Source organism: Poecilia mexicana, unplaced genomic scaffold (genome assembly GCF_051168715.1).
Source record: "Poecilia mexicana isolate PSO_F unplaced genomic scaffold, ASM5116871v1 scaffold_17, whole genome shotgun sequence".
In the NCBI taxonomy this organism is placed as follows: Eukaryota; Metazoa; Chordata; class Actinopteri; order Cyprinodontiformes; family Poeciliidae; genus Poecilia; species Poecilia mexicana.
The window spans coordinates 21,176,233-21,196,988 of NW_028263386.1; the positions used below are offsets into that span (position 1 = coordinate 21,176,233).

Sequence of the window (20,756 nt, forward strand, 5' to 3'; positions counted from 1 at the left end):
CAAGAAGAGCACGGCAGATATGCAACAGGAGAGCATTAGGCTAAATGTCTGAAGTACATACTGGGTTTGTAGAAAGATTTCTTAAGATTCCTGTGATAACAGTAAACACTGAGAGTTAATGTGTGGCTTCTGAATGGATTAATTTACTTCTCTTATCCAAACATTAGCTTTTGTAATTACGAGGAGGGTCTGCTGACATTAGATCTGTAACTACCCAAATGAGGATCACTATGCAATACCCCCAAAATGGTTTCACCTCTATCTGTATTCCTTGGCATTTCACACAGAGATCGGGGCTTTTGTTACCTGCTGGGAAGAAATTTCTTTTGTCAGCTGCTGGATGTTTCTCTAAGCCAATTTCACACATAACTTGGAAAGTAGCTTGAAAATGAGCAGAGAATTAGGTTTTGACTTACTTTTCAGTTGCCCTTTTAAAAAAAAATCTATTTGATCACAGCTTTCTAATCTAAAATCTATGTAGGTAAGTAAGTTTAATCAGATGGATTGCTCTTTGTTTTGAAAAACGCCTTTTGCCTCCCCACACACCAGAGTTAGTTGTGTGTTGTTTTTTTTCCAGTAATGTGTGCTTATAAGCAAATTCATGTTCCTTTAATTAAATTAACAATGTAGCAGACTTCCCATGCAGATGTGTGTTTATACAACAATAGTATAACAGCTGATCTCACGTAATGTCAATCTCGTTAACAGCTGTTATCAGCTGGACTTCTGTTAAACTAAGTCACTCACTTTGAAAGGAGTGAATATTTATGCAATGATTAACTTAATCTCTTATTTGACCTCATTTTAAATAACTGACAGTAGTCTAAAAATATACTTTCACTTTGATATTAAATAGTATTTATTTTAAAATTATTTTGAGAATTTTTTTTTTACTAGATTTAAAAAAAAGCACTGAAAGAAGGTAAATAATTTCTCTGGTTGTCGTTAATAACAAAAATATAAATTAATGAAGCAATTAGCTTTTTCAGAAAATGTTTGCATGACTAAACTCCAAGAAATTAAATTAAAAACAGAATTAAACAACCTGGAATATACTGATAAAAGTGACTTCAAGACAAAGTGTACAAGTTGGAAAACATAGAAGACGACATCAAAATGTGATTGTAATTGCAGGGTTTTTACAAGACTTTTTAAAAAGCTTTTTTTAAGTTTCATTTTTCTGGATTCGAGGTGAGCCAATGATCCCGGAACTTTCGTTTCCCGAGCACAGTCGGAATAGTTTAGCTGTCGGACTACGGACAACAAGCTAGTTAGCGGCCGTTGGAAACAAAACAGAGCGAGTTTTACTGATTCTTTATCAAACCTTCACTCTGTTTGGTCGGGTTCGTGGTTAAACGGCTCGTTTCCAGTTTCGACTGTTTGCCGTGCTCATACAAAAGCTCAAAGTCTGCTAGTAAAGATGGGGGTGCCGAAATTTTACCGCTGGATTTCTGAACGCTATCCTTGCCTCAGTGAAGTTGTCAAAGAACACAAGGTAGGAAAGCTTTTAGCTGTTTGCAGCGGCCCGAAACTTTTTAATCCACGTACCTCCTCTGTGTTTTCTTTATCATTAAACGGCTCTTATTTCTCCAAACAATCCATAGTTTATGCATTATCTAAACACATTACAGACACAAGGTCATTAGCCACATTCCTTCACTAATTGTGAGCTGGTTTGGTAATGTCCTCGCACGGTTTGACTTAATATTAAAATTAATATTTGTAAAACTTGTAATTCGGATGTTAGTTGAGCAAGACAGTTCCAAACAACAACTCAGTCATTTGACGTGTCTGACCGTAGTATCGCGATAGCAGCGGGCAACATAAAGTGGCAAAGGGCAGAGTATAATAATAGCTTTAGGGTTTTGCTTAAATACTGCGCTGTGCTGCATTTGTGTAAACACAACTACTTGTTTGAGCTCACATTTCGTGGTAACGTGGGGTTACTTAAATCGCTCCACATCAGTGACTCAGCGCAGTATTTCAGTTTTTCTACTGTCGTTTCATCAGTGTTGTTCTTATTGCATCAGATGGTCTTCTGTAAGTAAAAATGAAAAACCTTGACAGCTTTATTTTATACTTTCAAACATTACCCGCTAATCTTGATGATAGTTATGGATTTTGACTGGTGATCCTTGAAGAAAAACATCTACTGTAAAATAAATTAAATAGTTAGAAAGTGGACACAGTCTGAAAAGTAACACACACCCACTTATAACCATAGAAAGATGTGCAAAAATCACTTAAATTGTTTTATTGTTCCATTGAATTTTCCCCCCCAAAAAGGTCAATGTTAAATCCAGTCTAGGTTAAAATTCCAGTAGTGTTCAATAGACTGAAAATATAAAACTATACAGAAAGCCTCCCATGGTTGACTTGTCTTCCTCAACATTTCAGTCTTTGTGGATTTCTATAAGAATAAATGGAGATTTTTTTCCTTTTTTTATTGATTGGCATTCCCCTGTTGAATAATTGTGAGTCCTCGACCATCTTTCTTTAAATTGCTGCTGTAGATATAAGCAAGTTTAGATCAATTATACTTAAATTGCATGTTCTCTTGCCTTTGCAGTATGGAAAAGTGACTAAGAGAAATTGGCCTGTTTGGGTTAGGATTATATTCACATCCAACATAAATACAATGTTATACATTACTGCTTTAAAATTCCTAGACATTTTTGATCAACTTGTAAAAAAAACAACTAAAGTACCAATTCCAAACATATATAATTTCTCCTTTTAAAGACAAGTACTGAAAAAGCTGGATTTTTCTAAAAATTTTCAGTATGATATCATGTCACCGGCAATAAAATACATATTCATGCAACTTACTTTGACAGTGTTTTTTTTTTTTTTTTTTAAATCCATGAGCTACTGACTTAATATTTTCTTTCTACCTGCAGATTCCAGAATTCGACAACCTTTATCTGGACATGAATGGCATCATCCACCAGTGCTCTCACCCAAATGACGAAGACGTCCATTTTCGCATCTCCGAGGAGAAGATCTTTGCGGACATTTTCCATTACCTGGAGGTACTGTTTCGGATCATCAAGCCACGCAAGGTCTTCTTCATGGCTGTGGACGGTGTGGCACCAAGGGCAAAGATGAACCAGCAGAGAGGACGCAGATTCAGGTAGAAACGGACGAGGTCAATGCATGTAATCTGTATATTTTTGTTGTTTTTCTCGTTTGTTTGTTGTTGTTTTTTTTGTTTGTATTTTTTATTTTGATACAAATATAGATTATTCTCAGTTTATCTCATCTGAATAAGAAGAAACTACAGTTGCCTAAATAGAACAATTACCGCTTGTACTTTAAAGGTTAAATCCATCAAAGTACAAGCAGAGACTCAGCCTGTTATTGTTAGTCTGACTACTCTTTTTCTTTTGCGTCCAGGTCCGCCAAAGAAGCAGAGGAGAAGATTAAAAAGGCTCTGGATAAAGGAGAGGTTCTTCCAACAGAAGCTCGCTTTGACTCCAACTGTATCACTCCTGGTAGGTTTGGGCTAAAACTCTTCTCACTGTGAGCATTACTTATTTTAAAAAATCAAAAGTCATTTTCTGACTCATTGTCTTAATTTTGACTTTTTTTTAGACTTTTGTCATGTGTGATTCTTACCAATCTCCCGTGGCCGAACAATTTTCACTGTTTTTCTTCTAAACTTCTTCCAGGCACCGATTTTATGGCGAGACTACAGGAACAGCTCAAGTACTTTGTCCACAACAAGGTGTCTACAGACAAGCTGTGGCAAAACGTCAAAGTCTTCTTGTCGGGTCACGAGGTTCGTTTTGACTGCTGCTGAAATGTAAGGCTTAGCAATGGCTCGAGTTGACGTCGATGTTTCTGTTTTTTTTCTAGACACCGGGTGAAGGAGAACATAAGATCATGGAGTTTATCCGTTCCGAGAACGCCAAACCGAATCATGATCCCAACACCCGACACTGCCTGTATGGCCTGGATGCTGACCTGGTACGCTTTGAGTTGGTGTAAAAGCGAGGATGTACATTGCCTCAAACTCTTTTGAAGCTCATCTTGTCCCCTTTTTTTTTTCTTTTTCTTTGTAGATCATGTTGGGCTTAACCAGTCATGAGCATAATTTCTCCCTGCTCAGAGAGGAAGTCCGCTTTGGAGGAAAAAAATCCCAGAAAAGGTTCTCTTTTTTTTTTTTGGTTTTCTCCTTTCTGTATTAGTTTTCTGTTCTTTTGGGCTGTTGTGATCGAGTGTTTTAAGCCCAGCTCGTTTCTTCTCTTCCAGAATAACGGCTCCAGAGGAGACGACTTTCCACCTGCTGCATCTGTCTCTGATGAGGGAGTACATCGACTACGAGTTCTCAGAGCTGAAGGTGTGGCACACTTAAACACAAAGCTATCCAAATGGTACATTTACATGAAAAGTGACCACAAGTAATGTTTTCTTTAAATTTCATGTGATAGATTAACACAAAGTAGAAAGGAGATGGATAATTAGTTTTCAAATATATTCATTTCTTCATGTAGACATTTATTTTATGTTTATTTTTCGTGCATTTTCCATTGGGAAATAGCTCGTGTTCAGTCAGGTTGGATGGAGAGTGACTTTCTAATCTTGACTTTGACTGGGCCATTTTATCACTTGATTATGCTTTGACCCGTTTCCATTTTTTGAGAGATGATTGAAGTGTGAAAAATGTTCCAAGGCTACAAATAGTGCTGCATGCAGAGGAAGATCTATCCATCTATTGAAGTACACTCTATACTCGTTGTAATTTATACTCTTGTGTCTGTGACTGTTTTTCAGCGTCATCTGGGTTCTGATTATGATCTGGAGCGAATAATAGACGACTGGATATTAATGGGGTTCCTTGTAGGAAACGATTTCATCCCTCACCTCCCTCATCTTCACATTAATCATGATGCTTTGCCGCTGCTGTACAAAACTTACGTCAGCGTACTGCCCAGCTTGGGGGGTGAGGCACTAACACACAAACATGCACACCCACATAGTTATATTACATCATACATGTTTGACTGCATGTGCCAGAGTCTGTCCAGTTCATATGTGTGTAGCTTTAATTTCTGTCTGTTCTGTTCACACCGACCTCAGAATGTAGCAAGATGCTTTCTTTATCTCGTAGGTCATGATGACTGTTCATTGATTAAAACAGAAATCTCTTCATAACTGCAGGTTACCTGAATGAGAACGGCTACTTAAACCTCAGAAATTTTGAGAAATACCTGGAGAAACTTTCTGAGGTAAGACAGTCGTCAAAAAGTTGCCTTTAGTTCCTTTTTTTTTTTCTTCCTCATATCTTGATTTTTTTTTCTCCTTCCTTCCTTAAGTCCTACCCTTCTTGCGTCCTTGTGTCCTTCCTTCCTTCCTTCCTCCCTCATATCTTTAAATTTTTTGTGCCCTTACTTTGTTGCATATTTGTGTCTTTCTTAACGTCCTTCCATCATGTTTTCATTCCATCCTTGCTTTGTCCTAGCTTCCTACCGTCCTTCCTTGTTTCCTTCCCCCCTCAATTATTCCTTCATTTTTGCTTCTGTCCTTCCTTCATTCTATTCTTCCTCCCTTTCTTTCCATGTCCTTTTTTCTCTTTTTATTCATGAAAAATGTGAAGGAATCTTGAGTAATCTTTTTCCCATCGCTCCTCTGAATCCTCCTAGTTTGACCGGGAACACTTTAGCGAAGTGTTTGTAGACTTGAAGTGGTTCGAGAGTAAAATCGGCAACAAATATCTGAATGAGTCGGCCGGTCTGGCAGCCGAGCAGGAAGCGGCGATCCGAGCCGGGAGAAAGACGGAGGTAGGAAAGCAAATATCTGAACGATATTTCAATTTAAAGAAACTGCCATGTTTGATTCTTAGCTTGAGTAATTTTGAAAATTGTTCTTTTAATATTCACTCCAAATTGTCGTTTCTAATAAATTAAAGGACTCTTCTATTCATCTCACCACCTTGACCTCATCGAAAAAAGTGACTGAACAAGAAAAAGACGACGTGGCAGATGATGATGATGAGGAGGAGGAGGAGGAGGAAGATGAGATGTTTGAAACAGAGTTCAGACAATACAAACGGACATACTATATGACCAAGATGGGCGTGGATGTGGTGTCTGAGTGAGTGTCATTCAAATAATTCACCATTTAATAGTTGGCGAGGACGATTTTTCTTTTTAGAAACATACGTCCATCTCTGCGCGTTTGTTCATGATAGTTATGTTTCACGCTTCTAAGAACGGACTGGTTTTAGCTTTCAGTTTATTTCCCTTCAGGAGCTTGTTGGCTGTAGCTAAATTACAGAGCGGCTTGTCTTGCGTAGGTGTCTCCAAACACACCTGCTATTGTTTTTTTTTTTTTTGTTTTTGTTTTTTTTTGTTGTTTTTTTTATGCTGGCTCAGCAGCACAAAGTGCCAGAGGGTTGAGCAGAGTGAAAATATGTATCGGAGGTGGCAGCATTTGATAACTGCATCCAGTCACATGACCGACTCTCTAATGTTTTGGAGGAAAGGTTGTGCAACCAGTTTAAACAGATTCTTCTGGAAACTATGAAGCTGGGATTTGATGCAAATGAATAGAGTTTAATTATGGATTTAAAAATAAGAATTTGGGCAAATTATTGAGTTTCAAGATTTTTTTTTTTTTTTTTTTTTTAGTTTCTCATGACAAAAACGTACAAATTGAGCTTTGTGCCATTTCACTACTTGCTTGTGAATTAGACCTTCTTACTCCAGGGTTTTAGTTCAGTGTGGTTTAGATGCTAAATAGCATTAAAGAATTATTTATTGTCGAATACATCAGGCTTTTTTAGATTATTTTAAAGCTCTAAGGCTCATCAATCAGATGTAAACTCATGGTGTCCATACATCCTTAATAGGGCTGTTGTAAACGAATATTTTAGTAATCGAGTAATCTATTGATTATTCTTACGATTAATCGAGTAATCGGATAAAAAAAATTATAAAATGAAATATTGGTAAATCTGGCATAATACCGGTGTTACGATCAGATATCAATATCAGTCCAATTTTTCATATTTGAGCATCCCTAACAGTTGCTTTTTTTGTAGTTTAGAAAACTAACCTGTAACAATAATAGCTCACTTTCTAAGTTAACCAGAAGAAAAGTTATAGAAAAATCTGAAATTATATTGAATTTAATAAAGAGGCAGGCTCACAAATATGCTTATAAAAAATGTCTACAATCCAGCTTTTAGTTTATGTATTCATCTTCAGTGAGTTTAATAGATTAATTAAACTCACCTTGCCACCTAACCTGTCACGCTTTGGGTTTGAAAATACGGGAAATGTGCCTGGAGTGGGAGGAGAGGGCGAATGAACGAACATGGGGTGGAGGGGAGGAAATAGACCAGCGGACTGACGAACCGTTAGACCGGGGGACGAATACGGGGGGAAGCAATACGGGATATTTACGACACCTTCACTGGTCACACTCAGAAACTCATCTACCAGCCATGTACGATGCGCTCCGCCACCCGTTTCTTCAGACCGGGATATGAAATTTATTGTGCGGTTCGTCGGTAAAGCTACATTTACACGGTAAGCATCAGCTACTCAGCCGCCCGCCCTGTTCAGGCTATCCGCTCACCTCAGCGCTCTTCCCGCCGTTCGCTTTCAACCAGCAGCCCCGGAGGAGAAATGCTGCCGTACTCCAGGCATTCCCCCAGTCATTTTAAGGATGCTTATTGGTTCCCCAAAAACGATAAAAAGTCGGGCATTATCATCAATCAATAAAATCCCCACGGGCCAATCTTGAAGATTGGACTTTATGCCGCTGAGACTTAGCTTTTGTCAACAACTCAGAGGCGGAAGTGAGAGCTCCGCGCAACGCAAATGAAGTCCCGGCCGGAACACGGTGCGCTAAATAATAAAACATAAATTAACGAAGCTTCGAGGCAGGTAAATTTTCCTCGAGGAATTTTAGTAATCGAGGTACTCGAATCATTCGAGGAATCGTTTCAGCCCTAATCCTTAATAAGTCTTAAATGTATGTATACAAAATTAAGGCCTTCAGATATCTTGAATTTATTTTTAAAATTAATTAAAGACATTTTACTGTCTTGAATTTAGACCTGTGATTAATATGTTGATCGCAGGTCTTAAATTCTGTTAATAATGGTCCTGAAGAGGTCTTAGAAAGTCTTAAATTTAAGTTGTACTGAAAAAATAGTCCAAGCTAATTCTGAATTGAAAGCCACTTTCATCATTGTGCTTTTTCACGATTTGTGGAATAGACCGGTAATAAAACCCAAACACAACAGCTTCCTGTGTGGCAGCTTCCTCTAAATGGAGCAAACAGCTCTGTGTTTCCTCTTATTGACAAAATAAATTACGAGGCGCTATTTAAGCACAGGCAGTTCAGTGACACCATGAACATCGGTGGCTGTCAGCACTTCTTCTTTGTTCAGATTATTCTTGCCCACCTGAACGTGGAAACATCTCAAAGTCGGCTGCGTGCCACCTTAAACTAGCGCAGCATGTCATCTGTGACTGGCACAGGTGGACCTGAGCGACAAACCCAACGTCAACCACTGATCACTTCACCAGTTTTCATCTTTTGATTTGCGTTTTGATTCCACTTATTTGCAGTGAATTTCTCGCCAAGCAAGCCAAGTGCTACGTGGAAGGCATCCAGTGGATTCTTCACTACTACTACCATGGTGTTCAGTCGTGGAGCTGGTGAGTGCATCTCCCATATTTTTTTTTTGAAATTTTATTTCGAACATGATACATATATAAAAAGTAATATAGTACACAATAACAAAAGTGAATAGAAAAGAAGAAAAGAAAAAAAAAAGAAGCGAGGGTTGCTACAGCAACTACTCGCTCTTTGGTATTTCTAACTTGAGTTTCACTGACATCCCATCGCCTTTTGGAAACAGATCTCACTTTCATTTTGGAATCGAGCTTTAAATAACACGTGCACACCTCTGCAGGTACTACCCTTTCCACTACGCCCCGTTTCTGTCGGACATCCGAAACATATCAGAGTTGAAGCTGACCTTTGACCTCGGGAAACCCTTCATGCCTTTCCAGCAGCTGTTGGCTGTCCTGCCTGCTGCCAGCAAGGAGCTGCTCCCAGAGGGCTACAGGGTAACTCCTCAAACACCAACACACAGTCTGTCGACATGCTCAGAGGCGCACCGTGTGGACGTATGAAGGAACTACACTTATTCACCTTTTTACCCACTGATTGGCTATGGGGCAAGGAGAAATGCAAAGGTTTTCACAGAGTTGGCACAGGGAAACATTAATGAAACCGAAGCGAGACTATAATAATATTTAGAATATACCTGTAACATTTACAACTCAGCTTTCTGAATTAGTCTCAGACGGGCATGTTATAATTAATAAGTCAGCTGTTCAGGCGCAAACATTTCCCCCAAAACTTACAGAACACCACACCCATGAAATGCCTCGTGCAATAGTCCTTATAGAGAAAAAAAAAAAAAAAGCTCCCTGACGTAAGTTTTCCTTTGAGGTTTTTCACTTTAAAGTTCCTTCACAAGTGTTTCGAAATAACATTGGACCCAAAATAATGCAGCCTTGGTGTTTAAACTGAAACAAGAGAACAGGATGTTGCATCATATTCTTCCCCCAGGTCTGGTGCATATTCCACCAAAAATGCTCCTGTCAGCGTGTGGCGATGAATCACAGAGAAATCCTTGTCCTCGTTCTCGTCACGGCTGAAACGCAAAACTTTCTCATGAAGACTATAAATTAAACTTCTTGCTGGAAACTTTGAAGTTTTGCTTAGTGACGGCTCAGCCTTATATTTTATTTTATCTTTTTTTGTCAGGATGGTCTGTGTTCCAAATAATAAGCCCAGTGGATCATATATGAAGAAATATGCGAACAAAACATTTTATTTTATGTTTATTTACTTGTTCATTTATTACCGTTCCACACAGATTATTTTAACATATGTCACACAGTAACGGAGAGAACCGAACTAAAAGTATTGTGGATTTTACCGAGGTTTTTGTGTCCTTTGAAGACGTCTCCCATTTGATGGATTTACAGGCTCAGCAGTTAATAACGTTTAAAAAGTATTTTTCATTTTTAAAAATTTTTCTTACTAAAAACCTTTTCATTCATCCACGATACAGATGTTGCTTTTTTGTTGCTTCCATGTTTGAAGTCTGAACCCTGCAGGAAATGCCTGATGTCCTGCTGGGAAGGGCTTGGAACCCGTCGATAACTGCTTGCAGTTCTAGTGATTTTTTTTGTGATTATAGTATAAAAATGGCCAAAAGAAAGTATGGAACAGTAAAGTAGGAAATTCAGATATTAATCTGTCCTTATTATTTATTAGGACTTGATGACCAGTCCAAACTCTCCCATTATCGAATACTATCCTCTTGACTTCAAAACTGACCTCAATGGAAAGCAGCAGGAGTGGGAAGCTGTGGTGCTCATTCCGTTCATAGACGAGGTACACACACACACACACACACACACACTGAACTTGAGGCCATAAGTCAAACTTATTAACTTGTCTGTGTGTTTGTGAAAAAGACGTGCCTTTTAGCAGCTATGGAGCCTTTCAGTTCCAAACTGACGAAGGAGGAGAAGGCCAGGAACCGGCACTCAGAGTGCGCCATGTACTCCTACGACCCAGACACGGACTTCACATACGCCTCCTCCCTGCCGAAGCTCTTCCCAAACATCGTCCATTGTCACGCCAGGTAGATTTACGCATTTTATCCTCGCAGCTTCTGAAAAAGGTCACAGCTGAACACCTTTCAAGGGCATTCAGAAAACTTCTGCTCTGTGACTCTGAGTTTCTTTGGCTGTTCCAGGGAAGTCCGGATCCCCGTGGACGCCTGGCATGTGCCGTCAGACCACGTCAGCAAGCGCGTCGACCGCTCCACTTTATACTTCTGCGGTTTCCCCACTCTGCACCACATCAAGCACAAGGTGGGGGAGCCTATTGACGTTTATCACAGTCTAGAGTTACTTCAGCTCAAATTTAGCATTTGTCTGAGGTTCCATAAAGAAGGGTTTGTTTCAGTTTCATTCAGCTTTGAGAGAAATATTTAAACTCTGCAAGTATGACATGCTCGATCCAGGTTTTGAATCCCTTTTCTTTTGCATTTCTGACATTTTCTCATTCACTGCCTGTAGTTTTATAAGAAGAAGAGCGGAGTGGTCGTGTTCCAGCAGAGCAGCAGAGGAGAAAACATGATTCTGGACATCCTTCCCAGTCAGGACGGGGAAACGGTGAGCATTTGTTTTTGTAATCCCAAGCTTATCGCTGCTAAGAACAGAAATCCTCTGTTCTTAGCAGTGATCCAACCACTGTTTTTTTTTTCCTTCTCTATATCTGTAGATATGTGATCATGTAGCTGCAGACCTTTTGGGGAAGCCTGTGTTTGTCAACTGGCCCCATCTAGAGGAAGCTCGTGTTATTGCGGTATCAGACGGAGAAACCAAGTGAGAATTTTGACATCCCGAAAATGCATTTTTAGACGCCTCCTCTCCTCAATTGCACTCCTCATTTATCTTTTGGTAAATTTCAAATTCAAATCTGTGAAAGCAACCAAAATTTGCAACCTGTCTTTCAGATTTGCTCTAGAGGAGCCTCCTGGAGTCCAACAAGTGTACGACAGGCCGTCCAGTCCTCCACCCACTAAAGTGTCTTATCTATCTGACAAAGAGCAGAAGGACTGGGTGAAGGACGTCCAGGGAATCACTGAACAGTAATTTGTGCTTACCAATAAAGCAGAATGATTCATTTTGTCTGCCTCAGATTAAAGTTTTGTTGTTGTTTTTTTTTCTCAGTTTCTTCAAGAGGAAAGGCATCGCAGTGAATGAGACAACAGTGCTTTTGTACGGTCAGATGCTGACAGGAAGGAAGTACGTCCCTAAAGCCAGTGGAGTGGTGGAGCTGGAGAAACAGTGGGCCAAACAGGTTCTCCCATTCGCCTACCAGACTGTGGTTAAGGTACCTGCATACAAACTCAGTGAAATAACGCGCCAATCAGAACCGAGGGAACAGTTGTAGTTAAAAGTAAACATTTTTTTATCCTACTTGTGCAGGAATTTAGTTCAGACCAAAGTTGTTCAATGGACGATGCTGCAAGGCGTCATATGTTAAACTCCCCACAAATATCTTTTCTAAGAAGTAGAGATATCCTTTTCAGGACTTTTTGCTCTTGATAGCAGTCATTTAGGGTTTGCTGAGGTTTACTCTTTATTCAGTTTTCGAATAGAACATGGACGTCAAATTCATGTAGCCTGTAAATACCGTCAGCTCTCCCCTCATTCTCAGGACATCAAGGCCTTTTACTCGTCTCTGACCTGCTTTAAGAGTTTGGATGAACTTTTCCCTCCATCAACGACAGTCTTCATGGTGGGAAGCCCTTACTATGGTGCCATGGGAGAGGTGAGTCGTCAGCCTCTAAGGGATCGGATCATCGATCTGCCCCAAGTTCTGCTTTGGTATTTGGCCAAAAAAAAACAAAAAAAAAAACAAAAAAACAAAGCTAACAGCCTATAAAAATAAACCATAAAATCCAATTACTATTTTTTTCCCCCATTACTTTAGATCTTTGAGGTAAACTGAAGTTCAGCTTGTTTAAATCACAATCTCTCTAATCTCTAAGTTTCTCTTTAATGATGCTAGTTGGGTAGAATCGGTCGCATTAACACCAGCTGCTCTTTAAACTTTTCTTTCAGGTTCAAGACTCTCAAGACGTCATCAAAGACGGTCGGATACGGGTGGTTTTCAGCGTGCCTCACGAGCCGCAGCTGGAGCACTTGATCCAGAATCAGCATGTAAGACCCCGTTCCTGTTGAAGACGTGTCGCTTTAAATCACCGAATGAGCGTCCGTCCTCATTTGTTTGTGTGAATTTTCCCCAGAAATACTCGGTCAAGTACTGCCCAGGCTACGTCCTGGCTTCCCGCCTCGGCGTCAGCAGCTACCTCGTCTCCCGCTTCTCGGGAAGCATCTTCATCGGCCGAGGCTCCAAGAAGAAGTTTGTGTCCGAATGCTCGTTGGTTGGCTTCAAATGCAGATCTTTGTTCTTGTGCTGAGCATGCTTTTACACATCTTCACTGTGTCCAGTCCGTGCGGGGAGCAAAGAGCTAACGTTGGGCTCAACCTGAAGTTCAACAAGAAGAACGAGGAGGTTCCCGGGTACACCAAGAGAACGGAGAAAGAGTGGCTCTACTCTGCTGCCGTGGAGGAGCTGCTTGCTGAATACCTGGACAGGTACAATCTTTCTCTGCTGCTAAGTTTTCTCTAGTCCAAGCTCCTGGCTGCAGGCCTCGATTCTATGGCGCGTTTAGATTGGCTCCACCTATTGGTCGGCTCCATTCTGTGCAGTCATGCTGCATAAAGCATCTGCTTTCATGTCAGATTTATCGGGTTGTAAAAGTTTTTTAAAATTAGCGAGTGCCTGCGAAGGTGAATTGCGTCAAAAAGCGAACAGACATCCATTCTTGATTTCAACATTTCTGTTTTTTCTATCTTCATAGATTTTCAGAAGTTTTCGATGCAGTGTCCAGAAACAGTCACGACGATGTGTTCTACGAAGACGACATCTGGCCGGGAGAGGATCAGAACGGGTGAGGACAAAGAAAACATTCGGACCTGACAAACGAGACATTTAGAGAGTTGAACGTCTCCCTTCTCTGTCCCAAAAAACACTTGGTGCACGGCCACAAATAACATTTCTTTCTTAACTCCCTCATGTTTTCATTATTTGCCTTCCTTTCACAGGGCGGAGAAGGTGGCTGAAATCACCTCGTGGTTGAAGAGTCATCCAGTCAGCTCCACCAGCCGGGCGTCATGCGACCTCCAGGTTCTGGACTCCGCCATTGTGGAGAAGATCGAGGAAGCCGTGGAAAAGACCAAGGTGAGCGTCTCGTCCTGTGATTTGCTCCTTCCGATCGCAAAGCGTCGTCTTTGTCCTCGCCGCATCCGTCTCACGGCAACTTCTCCTCCCTCAGGTGAAGAAGAGCACCAAGAAAGTCCGCGTGACGGTCAAGCCTCATCTCCTGTTTCGGGTCAGCGACGCCTCTTGCTGGTTTGTTGTGTCACTGGTTGCTATGTGGTGAATAAAATGCGATGCTGCTTGTGCGTAGCCCCTGGAGCAGCAGCAGGGCGTGGTCCCAGACCCCGACGCCGAGTACCGGCTGTTTGACAGAGTCGTCAACATCAGGGAGAGCTTCACTGTCCCGCTGGGACACAGAGGGACAATCATCGGCATTAAAGGAGGTAGAAACACTCAACTCTGCATGTAATCTAGTAATAAAGATGTTACTTCAAGAACATCAATCATTGTGTCTTCAGCGGACCGCGAGGCTGAGGTTCTCTACGAGGTTCTGTTTGACGAGGAATTTGCTGGAGGTCTTAACATCAGGTGAGTTGGAGTGCTTTTAGGTTTGGGGGGATTTTTTGTTTCAAAGGATGTTGGTAAAACTAAGAAGAAAAAAACCGGTTGGTTCAGATCTCTAACATTTTTCTGAGCAGAGATGAAAGGCAGGAGAAAACCAGCTGCAAGAGATCACAAATTCATGAAGTCTATGAATAATGAGTAAATTAAGTCCAACTGCACGAGTATCAGAGTCACACTAAGAAAAAATTGTACAAAATTAAATTAGAAGAAAAAGTTTAAATATTACAAGAATTAAAAAAAAAAGTTGTAATATGACTTTATTCTCATAGTTTCTTTTTATTTTCTTAGTGTGGCCCTCATGCTCAGTGCCTAGTTTAGTGTAATTTTCCTGTGAAATTAGTGAGGAAACATCATGAAGACCAAGAACTGAATCGCCGTGTTCAGGATTAAAGACGTGGAGGCATTTAAAACAGAACGCGAAGCTCTGAGCGTCTCAATAAGCGCCGTTTAAACTCGCAGCCAGACGTGTTTGCAGTTTCCCAGCAGGCGCTGCTCTGGTCAGATGAGAGCAAAAACTCGTCCCGTCTCTCTGCTCAGGTGCACCTCCCCCCGCGGTTACCGCCTCCCTCCCTGCGCCCTCATCAACCTGTCCCACGGCACCCGGCTGGACCACGGCTCCCACAAACTCACCGCCATCGTCAAACCGCAACCGGCCACCAGCGCCAACTTCAACATGCAGCGCCTGGCGGGCCTCAACCACTCGCCTCGCTCGCCCTTTGTACCCACCCAGGTGAGAGAGGGAACGACTGCAGACGTTATGCGAGATGAAGTAATTCTCGATTTTTTTTTTTTTTTTTTTTAACTGCTTCATCTCCTCATCTGCAGCACAACAAGAACGCCGTGGCGCCTCAGGGTAATAAAACCCCATCTAAAGGTCCCAACCAGAAACAACAAGCTAAGGTAAGTACCACATGTTGCTTCATGTACGTCAGCTCGATTAAAACAGAGTAAAGAACTTGTGTTTGTGTCTCCATCCAGTCTAAGGAGGAGTACAGCAACGTGTGGCAGTCGCTCCAGAAGACCGGTCCTCCCAGCCAGCCTCCAGCTCACTGGCACAATAATGTTGGTGTCTTTGTTTTTTTTTTTTGTTTGTTTGTTTTTTTGTTGGAAAAGATGATCAGGTTGTTAGTCTTACTTGTGGTTAATTTTAACTTTTCTGATTTTTAGGAAGCAGCTTTACAACAGGGAAAGAATCAGCGTTCCAGTAAAGCTGTGAGTAAACACAGACGCTTCACAATGAGGCAAAACTTCCTTAAGAAGTTTGTTAGAATTTTGCTTCAAAGTAATTTAATAAACTACAAGAAAATAATCTTTTAATTCACAATGAGCAATAAGCAAAATGATCTGTTGAACGTAAGGAATTTTAATGAAATATACATACAGCGGAAAATGAAAAATGATCTTTGTAATGAAAAGAATTTAGAGTAGCAATGTCTTTTTGAATAGATTTCATGAGCTACTTTCAGGTTAATTCCAGAACTTTGGAATAATGTAGAAAAAACACATTTTAATTGACTGAAAGGTAACAGCAACACATCATGCCCCAATACAGTATTCAAAAACAGAGAAATGAAGTCATTATAGGTCTGTTGAGTGTTTCCAAAACGGCTCCTAAGGCTTTGGGGCTCGAGTGAACCGCAGTGGGAACCATCCACCCAATCAGGGCTGTTTTCATAAAACTACCCGTTAACACACTTAAAATATTAATAAATAGCTAATTCGACGAGTGGTGTGCTTAAATTAAATAATATTGAACATCTTTTCGCAATAATTTAATTCGCCAGAATACAGATAAAACTGCTTTGATTTGATGGATAAAATTATATTTAAGCACACAACTGTTCTATTTAGGAGCTTCAGTACCACATACAAAGTTACGGGGGGCTGGATTTGGGCCCCCGGACCTCCAGTTTGACACACACGCTCTATAAGAAGGAAACGCGCTCTGTTTGTTTTTGCAGATTCCAGCCAGTGGCATCAGACTATTAAAGAAAAATGAAGACGTCAACTCCTTCTTCCCTCCAAAGAACACAGCCAATAAGGTTCAAGCAAACACAAACTTCTGCTGACATCTTTATGTTACCATATGTTAAAAAAACAAAAAAAACACTCCTTGTGCTTGGCTCCGACAGGGCACCACTGAGTTTGAGGTTCTCATTGCAAACCTAAAGATCTCCCAGGGCAACCAGCAAACCCCACCGCCTCCTGCCCCTCCAGAGGAACCCAGCAACCAGTCAGACGGCCCGTTGTCCCCCCAGTCCTTCGCCATGGTATGTACAGAAGGTTATGATAAAAATAGTCATACACTGCAAAAACACAAAATCATACCTAGTAATTTAAGTCTAGTTTCCAGTGCAAATATCTTATTATACTTCAAGTAAGACAAACTAACTTAAAAGTAACTTTTCAGCAAGGTATAGAGGCTTGTTTTAATTAAATAATTCCTTAATAGTGAAGAAAAAGTACATGTTCTATTGGCAGACAAATTAACTTGGAACGTGGGAAAAATGTTCTGCTAGCACTTTTTCATCAATATTAAGGAATTAGTTACTTAAAACAAGCTTCTGTATCTTGCTAAAAAGTTGCTTGTAATTTAGTTTTGTCTTATTTCAAGATATTTGCATGAGAAACTAGACAAAAAAATAGATGTTAAGATTTTGTTTTTGCAGTGTGCTAAAAAGCCTGAGACTGAGTGAGTTTTTTTTTTTTTTTTTGGGTGGGGTTTTGTAGAAAGGAACCCTGGTTCTGAAGGAGATGCTGAAGATCGACGGCGCTGGAAAAGGAAGTCCAACATCCCAGGAGTCGGCAGACGCTGCTCCCTCTGCTGGCCAGCAGCAGAACAGAAGGCGATCAAGCAAGAAGCTGGGTACGTAGCTGCACGTCTCCATGGCAGCGCGGCGGGGAATCCGCGTTGATGTACTTCTCGCTTGTATGCTTCCTCCCTCCAGCTGCAAAAATAAACAACCCTCCTGGCGAATCCGTCACGCTGGCCTCTCCAGCGCCGGCTGCCTCTGCTCACGCCGCCCTGGGCGGGAAGGTGTCGGAGCTGGCTTGCTTCTGCGTGGGCGTAGGCATGGCCCCGCCCGACTTCAGCTTTATCCGCAACCGACAGGTAACAACCGTCTCACAGCTCCCCCGCCTCAGAGCCGGCCCTCGTTTCACATTGGGATTTAATTTGTTGAGCTTCTCTGTTTGTCCCTCATAGGGTCCGGTAGTGTGTCAGGTGAAGCTGTCCAATGGGTTAATGATTCACGGACCTCAGTGTCAGTCAGAAAATGAAGCTAAGGAGAAAGCTGCCTTCTTTGCCCTCCAAAGACTGGTAAATGCTTCACAATCTACTGAAGAAGATCTCAGACTTCAATGTTTAATACTCTTAACATGCAACATGTCTGACATCATGTTTACACGTAGAACTCTCTGGGCTCTGGGTTGCCCCTCCCTCCTCATCTATATCCCGGGATGGCTCAGATGCAGCCGCCGCCGATGGGAGCCATGCCGCCAGTCTTCAGCCAGCAAGGTCAGTGTGTTGCTCTTATCGTCTGCATCAGGGAGCCTCAGTGGGTGCTTATGTGTTTAAATGTGAGAGATTCTGATATACTGGAGAAATCCTCACAGCCTCACTTGGGCAAGCTTGGCTAAATTTAGCAATTATTTTGAAGAAAGAATTACCCATATCCAGTTGTTGCTTTGCCACAAGATTTATTTATTTATTTTTTTTTATCTGGACAAAAGTAAAAAAAAAAAAAAAAAAAAAAACAAACATGTGAGACGCAAGTGAGAAATGTAGTTTCTGTCCAGGCGGTTTGCTGCTGCCCTCTCAGGGCTTCGGCCCCTCCCCTCTGTGGGGGATGGCCCTGCCTCCCCACCACCACCCCACCCAGCCGTTCTACGCTGCGCCCGGAACCTTCCCCGGCGCCGTCCACATGCCGCCTGCCAACCCTCTACACATTGGGTCACACAACCAGTTCATCCCCTTACAGGTGAGCTGGAAGAAAAACTTTCAGCATTTCTGTGTCGTTTCAGTAGAAACCTCGTCCTCTGTTCATTCCCTCCGCTACTCCAAAACTAATTACAGGTGACTAAAAAACGAGCATCGGCCAACAAGAAGAACCAGGAAACCCGAGAGTTTTACAGCGCCGCCCAAACCGTTGCCAAGAACCAATTCCAGAAGGCCCAGAGCTCTGCTCAGTCGCAACCTCAGAACCAATCACAGAGCAGCAAACCACATCAGCCGCACACACACGAGGCCAACAGCGACCCCGCCTCGTCCAGCCCCGGCCCGGCAGACGACGGCGTCTCCACCAAGACGGCGGTCCAGCACGCGCCTCCCAGACAGAGCACATCCGCTGCAGGCCACGCCCCTAGCTCCGCCTCCAAGAGGAAGCACAGGAAGTTGGCTGTTAACTTTGAGGCAACTAAAGTATCAGAGTGAGCCGGGTCTGTGTTTCTGTATGCTGGAGGGGGGAGGAAGAAACTTTTTTTTTTTTTTCTTAAGTTGTTTCTCTGAATCAAAAGCTCATCATCGTCTCTCGGCCATTTTAGAACAGAAAGCTGGTTCTGGAATTACAATTTCATTTTTATTTTTTTTTTTCCTTTTAAAATCCGATCCAGATGAAATCAGTGCTGCAAATCTCCCTGAGATGCCTTTTTAAGCTTAATTATGCCCAGCGTGTTTTAAGCTAACAGGCAGCTGAGCAGATCTTTTATTATAATGTGCAATTGTAGGATTTCTTTATATATATATATATATATATATATATATATATATATATATATATATATATATATATATATATATATATATATATATATATATATATATATATATATATATTTTGCTAAAGTAAGATGGCATTGAGAATCAGTTTCACCTCATACTGGACTGAGCAGAATTTATTTTCATTAACATATTAGGAATGTACGTACGGCACAACTAAAGAGGAAAGAATCATTAGACGGGATTTATTTTTAGTAAATTATAAATATTTCAAACAGATTGGGTTTATCAAAATACACATCCAAACATCTGAAGGGACATTTCAACTTGAGGTTTGTCTAAAAAAAAAAGCATCCTGGAGATCTAGTTGTAGGTTTTTAAAAGGGCATTAAAATCTTTTGTTTTGCTCTTTCAAGGAGAGATGCACTTTAATGTTTTTTTGGTTTTTTTTTAATAGTATTTTTAAAGTGACAAAATCCATTTAATTTAATCACTGTAACTACAATTAATTTCCCACGGGGAGGCAAATTTACAGAAAGATCTCCAAGGTAAAACACTGCCTTAAAAACGTGAAACAAAAAAAAAATGCATTTTAGTCGACACAAAACATTTTTCCTAGTTTTTTTTTTCTTCCTGTTGAGATTTGTCCATTTTGTAATTTCATATTTCTTTAGCTGATTTTTATTCAACCTGCTTTGATCGCCCAGGGCCACAATTAAATACATTAAATAAATAAATCTTTAAATAATTTTTATTTAGTTTTATAATTGAAGGTCTGGAAAAATAAGTTGCATTTCATAAGCAAATTCATATGCTCCTAATTAATTAAATGTGTAAAAAAATAAAAAAATGCATATTTAAATGTGAAATTCATTTTAAAGTTCTGATATTTCTTTAGTTAATTGTTCCAATCTGATATAATGCTAATGTAACATTTAATTGGTTAATCTTCACAGCATGTCAGATTATATTGTGAAAAGTTGCCCTCCAACTGCCGTTAGTCATAATGTTTAAGTTTGCAACCAGAAATAATTATTAAATATTACGTCCTTGTTGTAAATATTCTTACTAACGGCATGTTGGATTCACATTCAGTAAGTTATTTCTGTAGTTAATTTACATTTTAAAGGACATGCTATTATTTAAGGATTTATCTAGCTTGTAAATTGTGGCACATTTGGGCTTCCATAGGGAGAGCCTGCCTTAAATGTGCTTGAGTGAAACGAGGGTTTTCCCGCTTGGTCCTCTTCATCGTTGGGGGTCAGGGGTCGTTCGCATCAGCCCTGCCGCAGGTCACAGCTAGCTTTTAATCCTGTCGGTTCGGGGAAATCTCCAGCAAACCAACCCGGATCGTTTTTCTCAGGGAACCTCAGATCTCCGTCGCTTGCTCTTTCCGGCAACTTTCCCCATCACTATCTGCTCATCTGTCGTTTAGTTTTTCTGATTTTTGCAGAGATCTTTGCTTTCTTTCTTTCCTTTCTGGCTGTAGAGGAGCTTCTTTAAGGTTCGGATAAGCATTCTAGATCTGATTCATGAGATGTTTCAAAATTTGTCTTTAGGGTTTTTTTTTTTAAGCTTTCTTGTCACACACACTATTTCCTAAATCATTTTTAAACTTTATAGTTTAACACTGCCA

The 20,756-nt window shown here is 40.8% G+C and overlaps 1 protein-coding gene across 1 annotated transcript; it reads left to right on the top strand.

Moving 5' to 3' along the window:
* Nucleotides 1-1,211: 1,211 nt before the first annotated feature.
* Nucleotides 1,212-19,158, top strand: xrn1 (5'-3' exoribonuclease 1). Its single transcript, XM_088014905.1, has 41 exons — nucleotides 1,212-1,495; nucleotides 2,901-3,133; nucleotides 3,397-3,494; nucleotides 3,672-3,781; nucleotides 3,859-3,969; nucleotides 4,065-4,150; nucleotides 4,255-4,342; nucleotides 4,777-4,945; nucleotides 5,164-5,231; nucleotides 5,646-5,783; nucleotides 5,912-6,096; nucleotides 8,586-8,675; nucleotides 8,933-9,089; nucleotides 10,312-10,431; nucleotides 10,515-10,684; nucleotides 10,799-10,916; nucleotides 11,124-11,219; nucleotides 11,329-11,432; nucleotides 11,564-11,698; nucleotides 11,781-11,943; nucleotides 12,271-12,384; nucleotides 12,678-12,776; nucleotides 12,863-12,978; nucleotides 13,068-13,214; nucleotides 13,481-13,570; nucleotides 13,725-13,860; nucleotides 13,955-14,011; nucleotides 14,090-14,222; nucleotides 14,298-14,367; nucleotides 14,941-15,133; nucleotides 15,229-15,303; nucleotides 15,382-15,465; nucleotides 15,571-15,615; nucleotides 16,365-16,445; nucleotides 16,536-16,673; nucleotides 17,134-17,269; nucleotides 17,352-17,515; nucleotides 17,609-17,722; nucleotides 17,815-17,920; nucleotides 18,202-18,383; nucleotides 18,479-19,158. Exons 1-41 carry the CDS (start codon nucleotides 1,421-1,423, stop codon nucleotides 18,833-18,835), a joined length of 5,151 nt encoding a protein of 1,716 aa, XP_087871031.1. The 5' UTR covers nucleotides 1,212-1,420; the 3' UTR covers nucleotides 18,836-19,158.
* Nucleotides 19,159-20,756: the final 1,598 nt, after the last annotated feature.

Bases quoted from the DNA above. Each gene is read 5' to 3' on its own strand.
- xrn1 (XM_088014905.1), top strand. From the start codon at position 1,421: ATGGGGGTGCCGAAATTTTACCGCTGGATTTCTGAACGCTATCCTTGC. The intron at 17,270-17,351 runs GTACGTAGCTGC...TCCTCCCTCCAG, and splicing joins GCGATCAAGCAAGAAGCTGG to CTGCAAAAATAAACAACCCT. The intron at 18,384-18,478 runs GTGAGCTGGAAG...AACTAATTACAG, and splicing joins ACCAGTTCATCCCCTTACAG to GTGACTAAAAAACGAGCATC.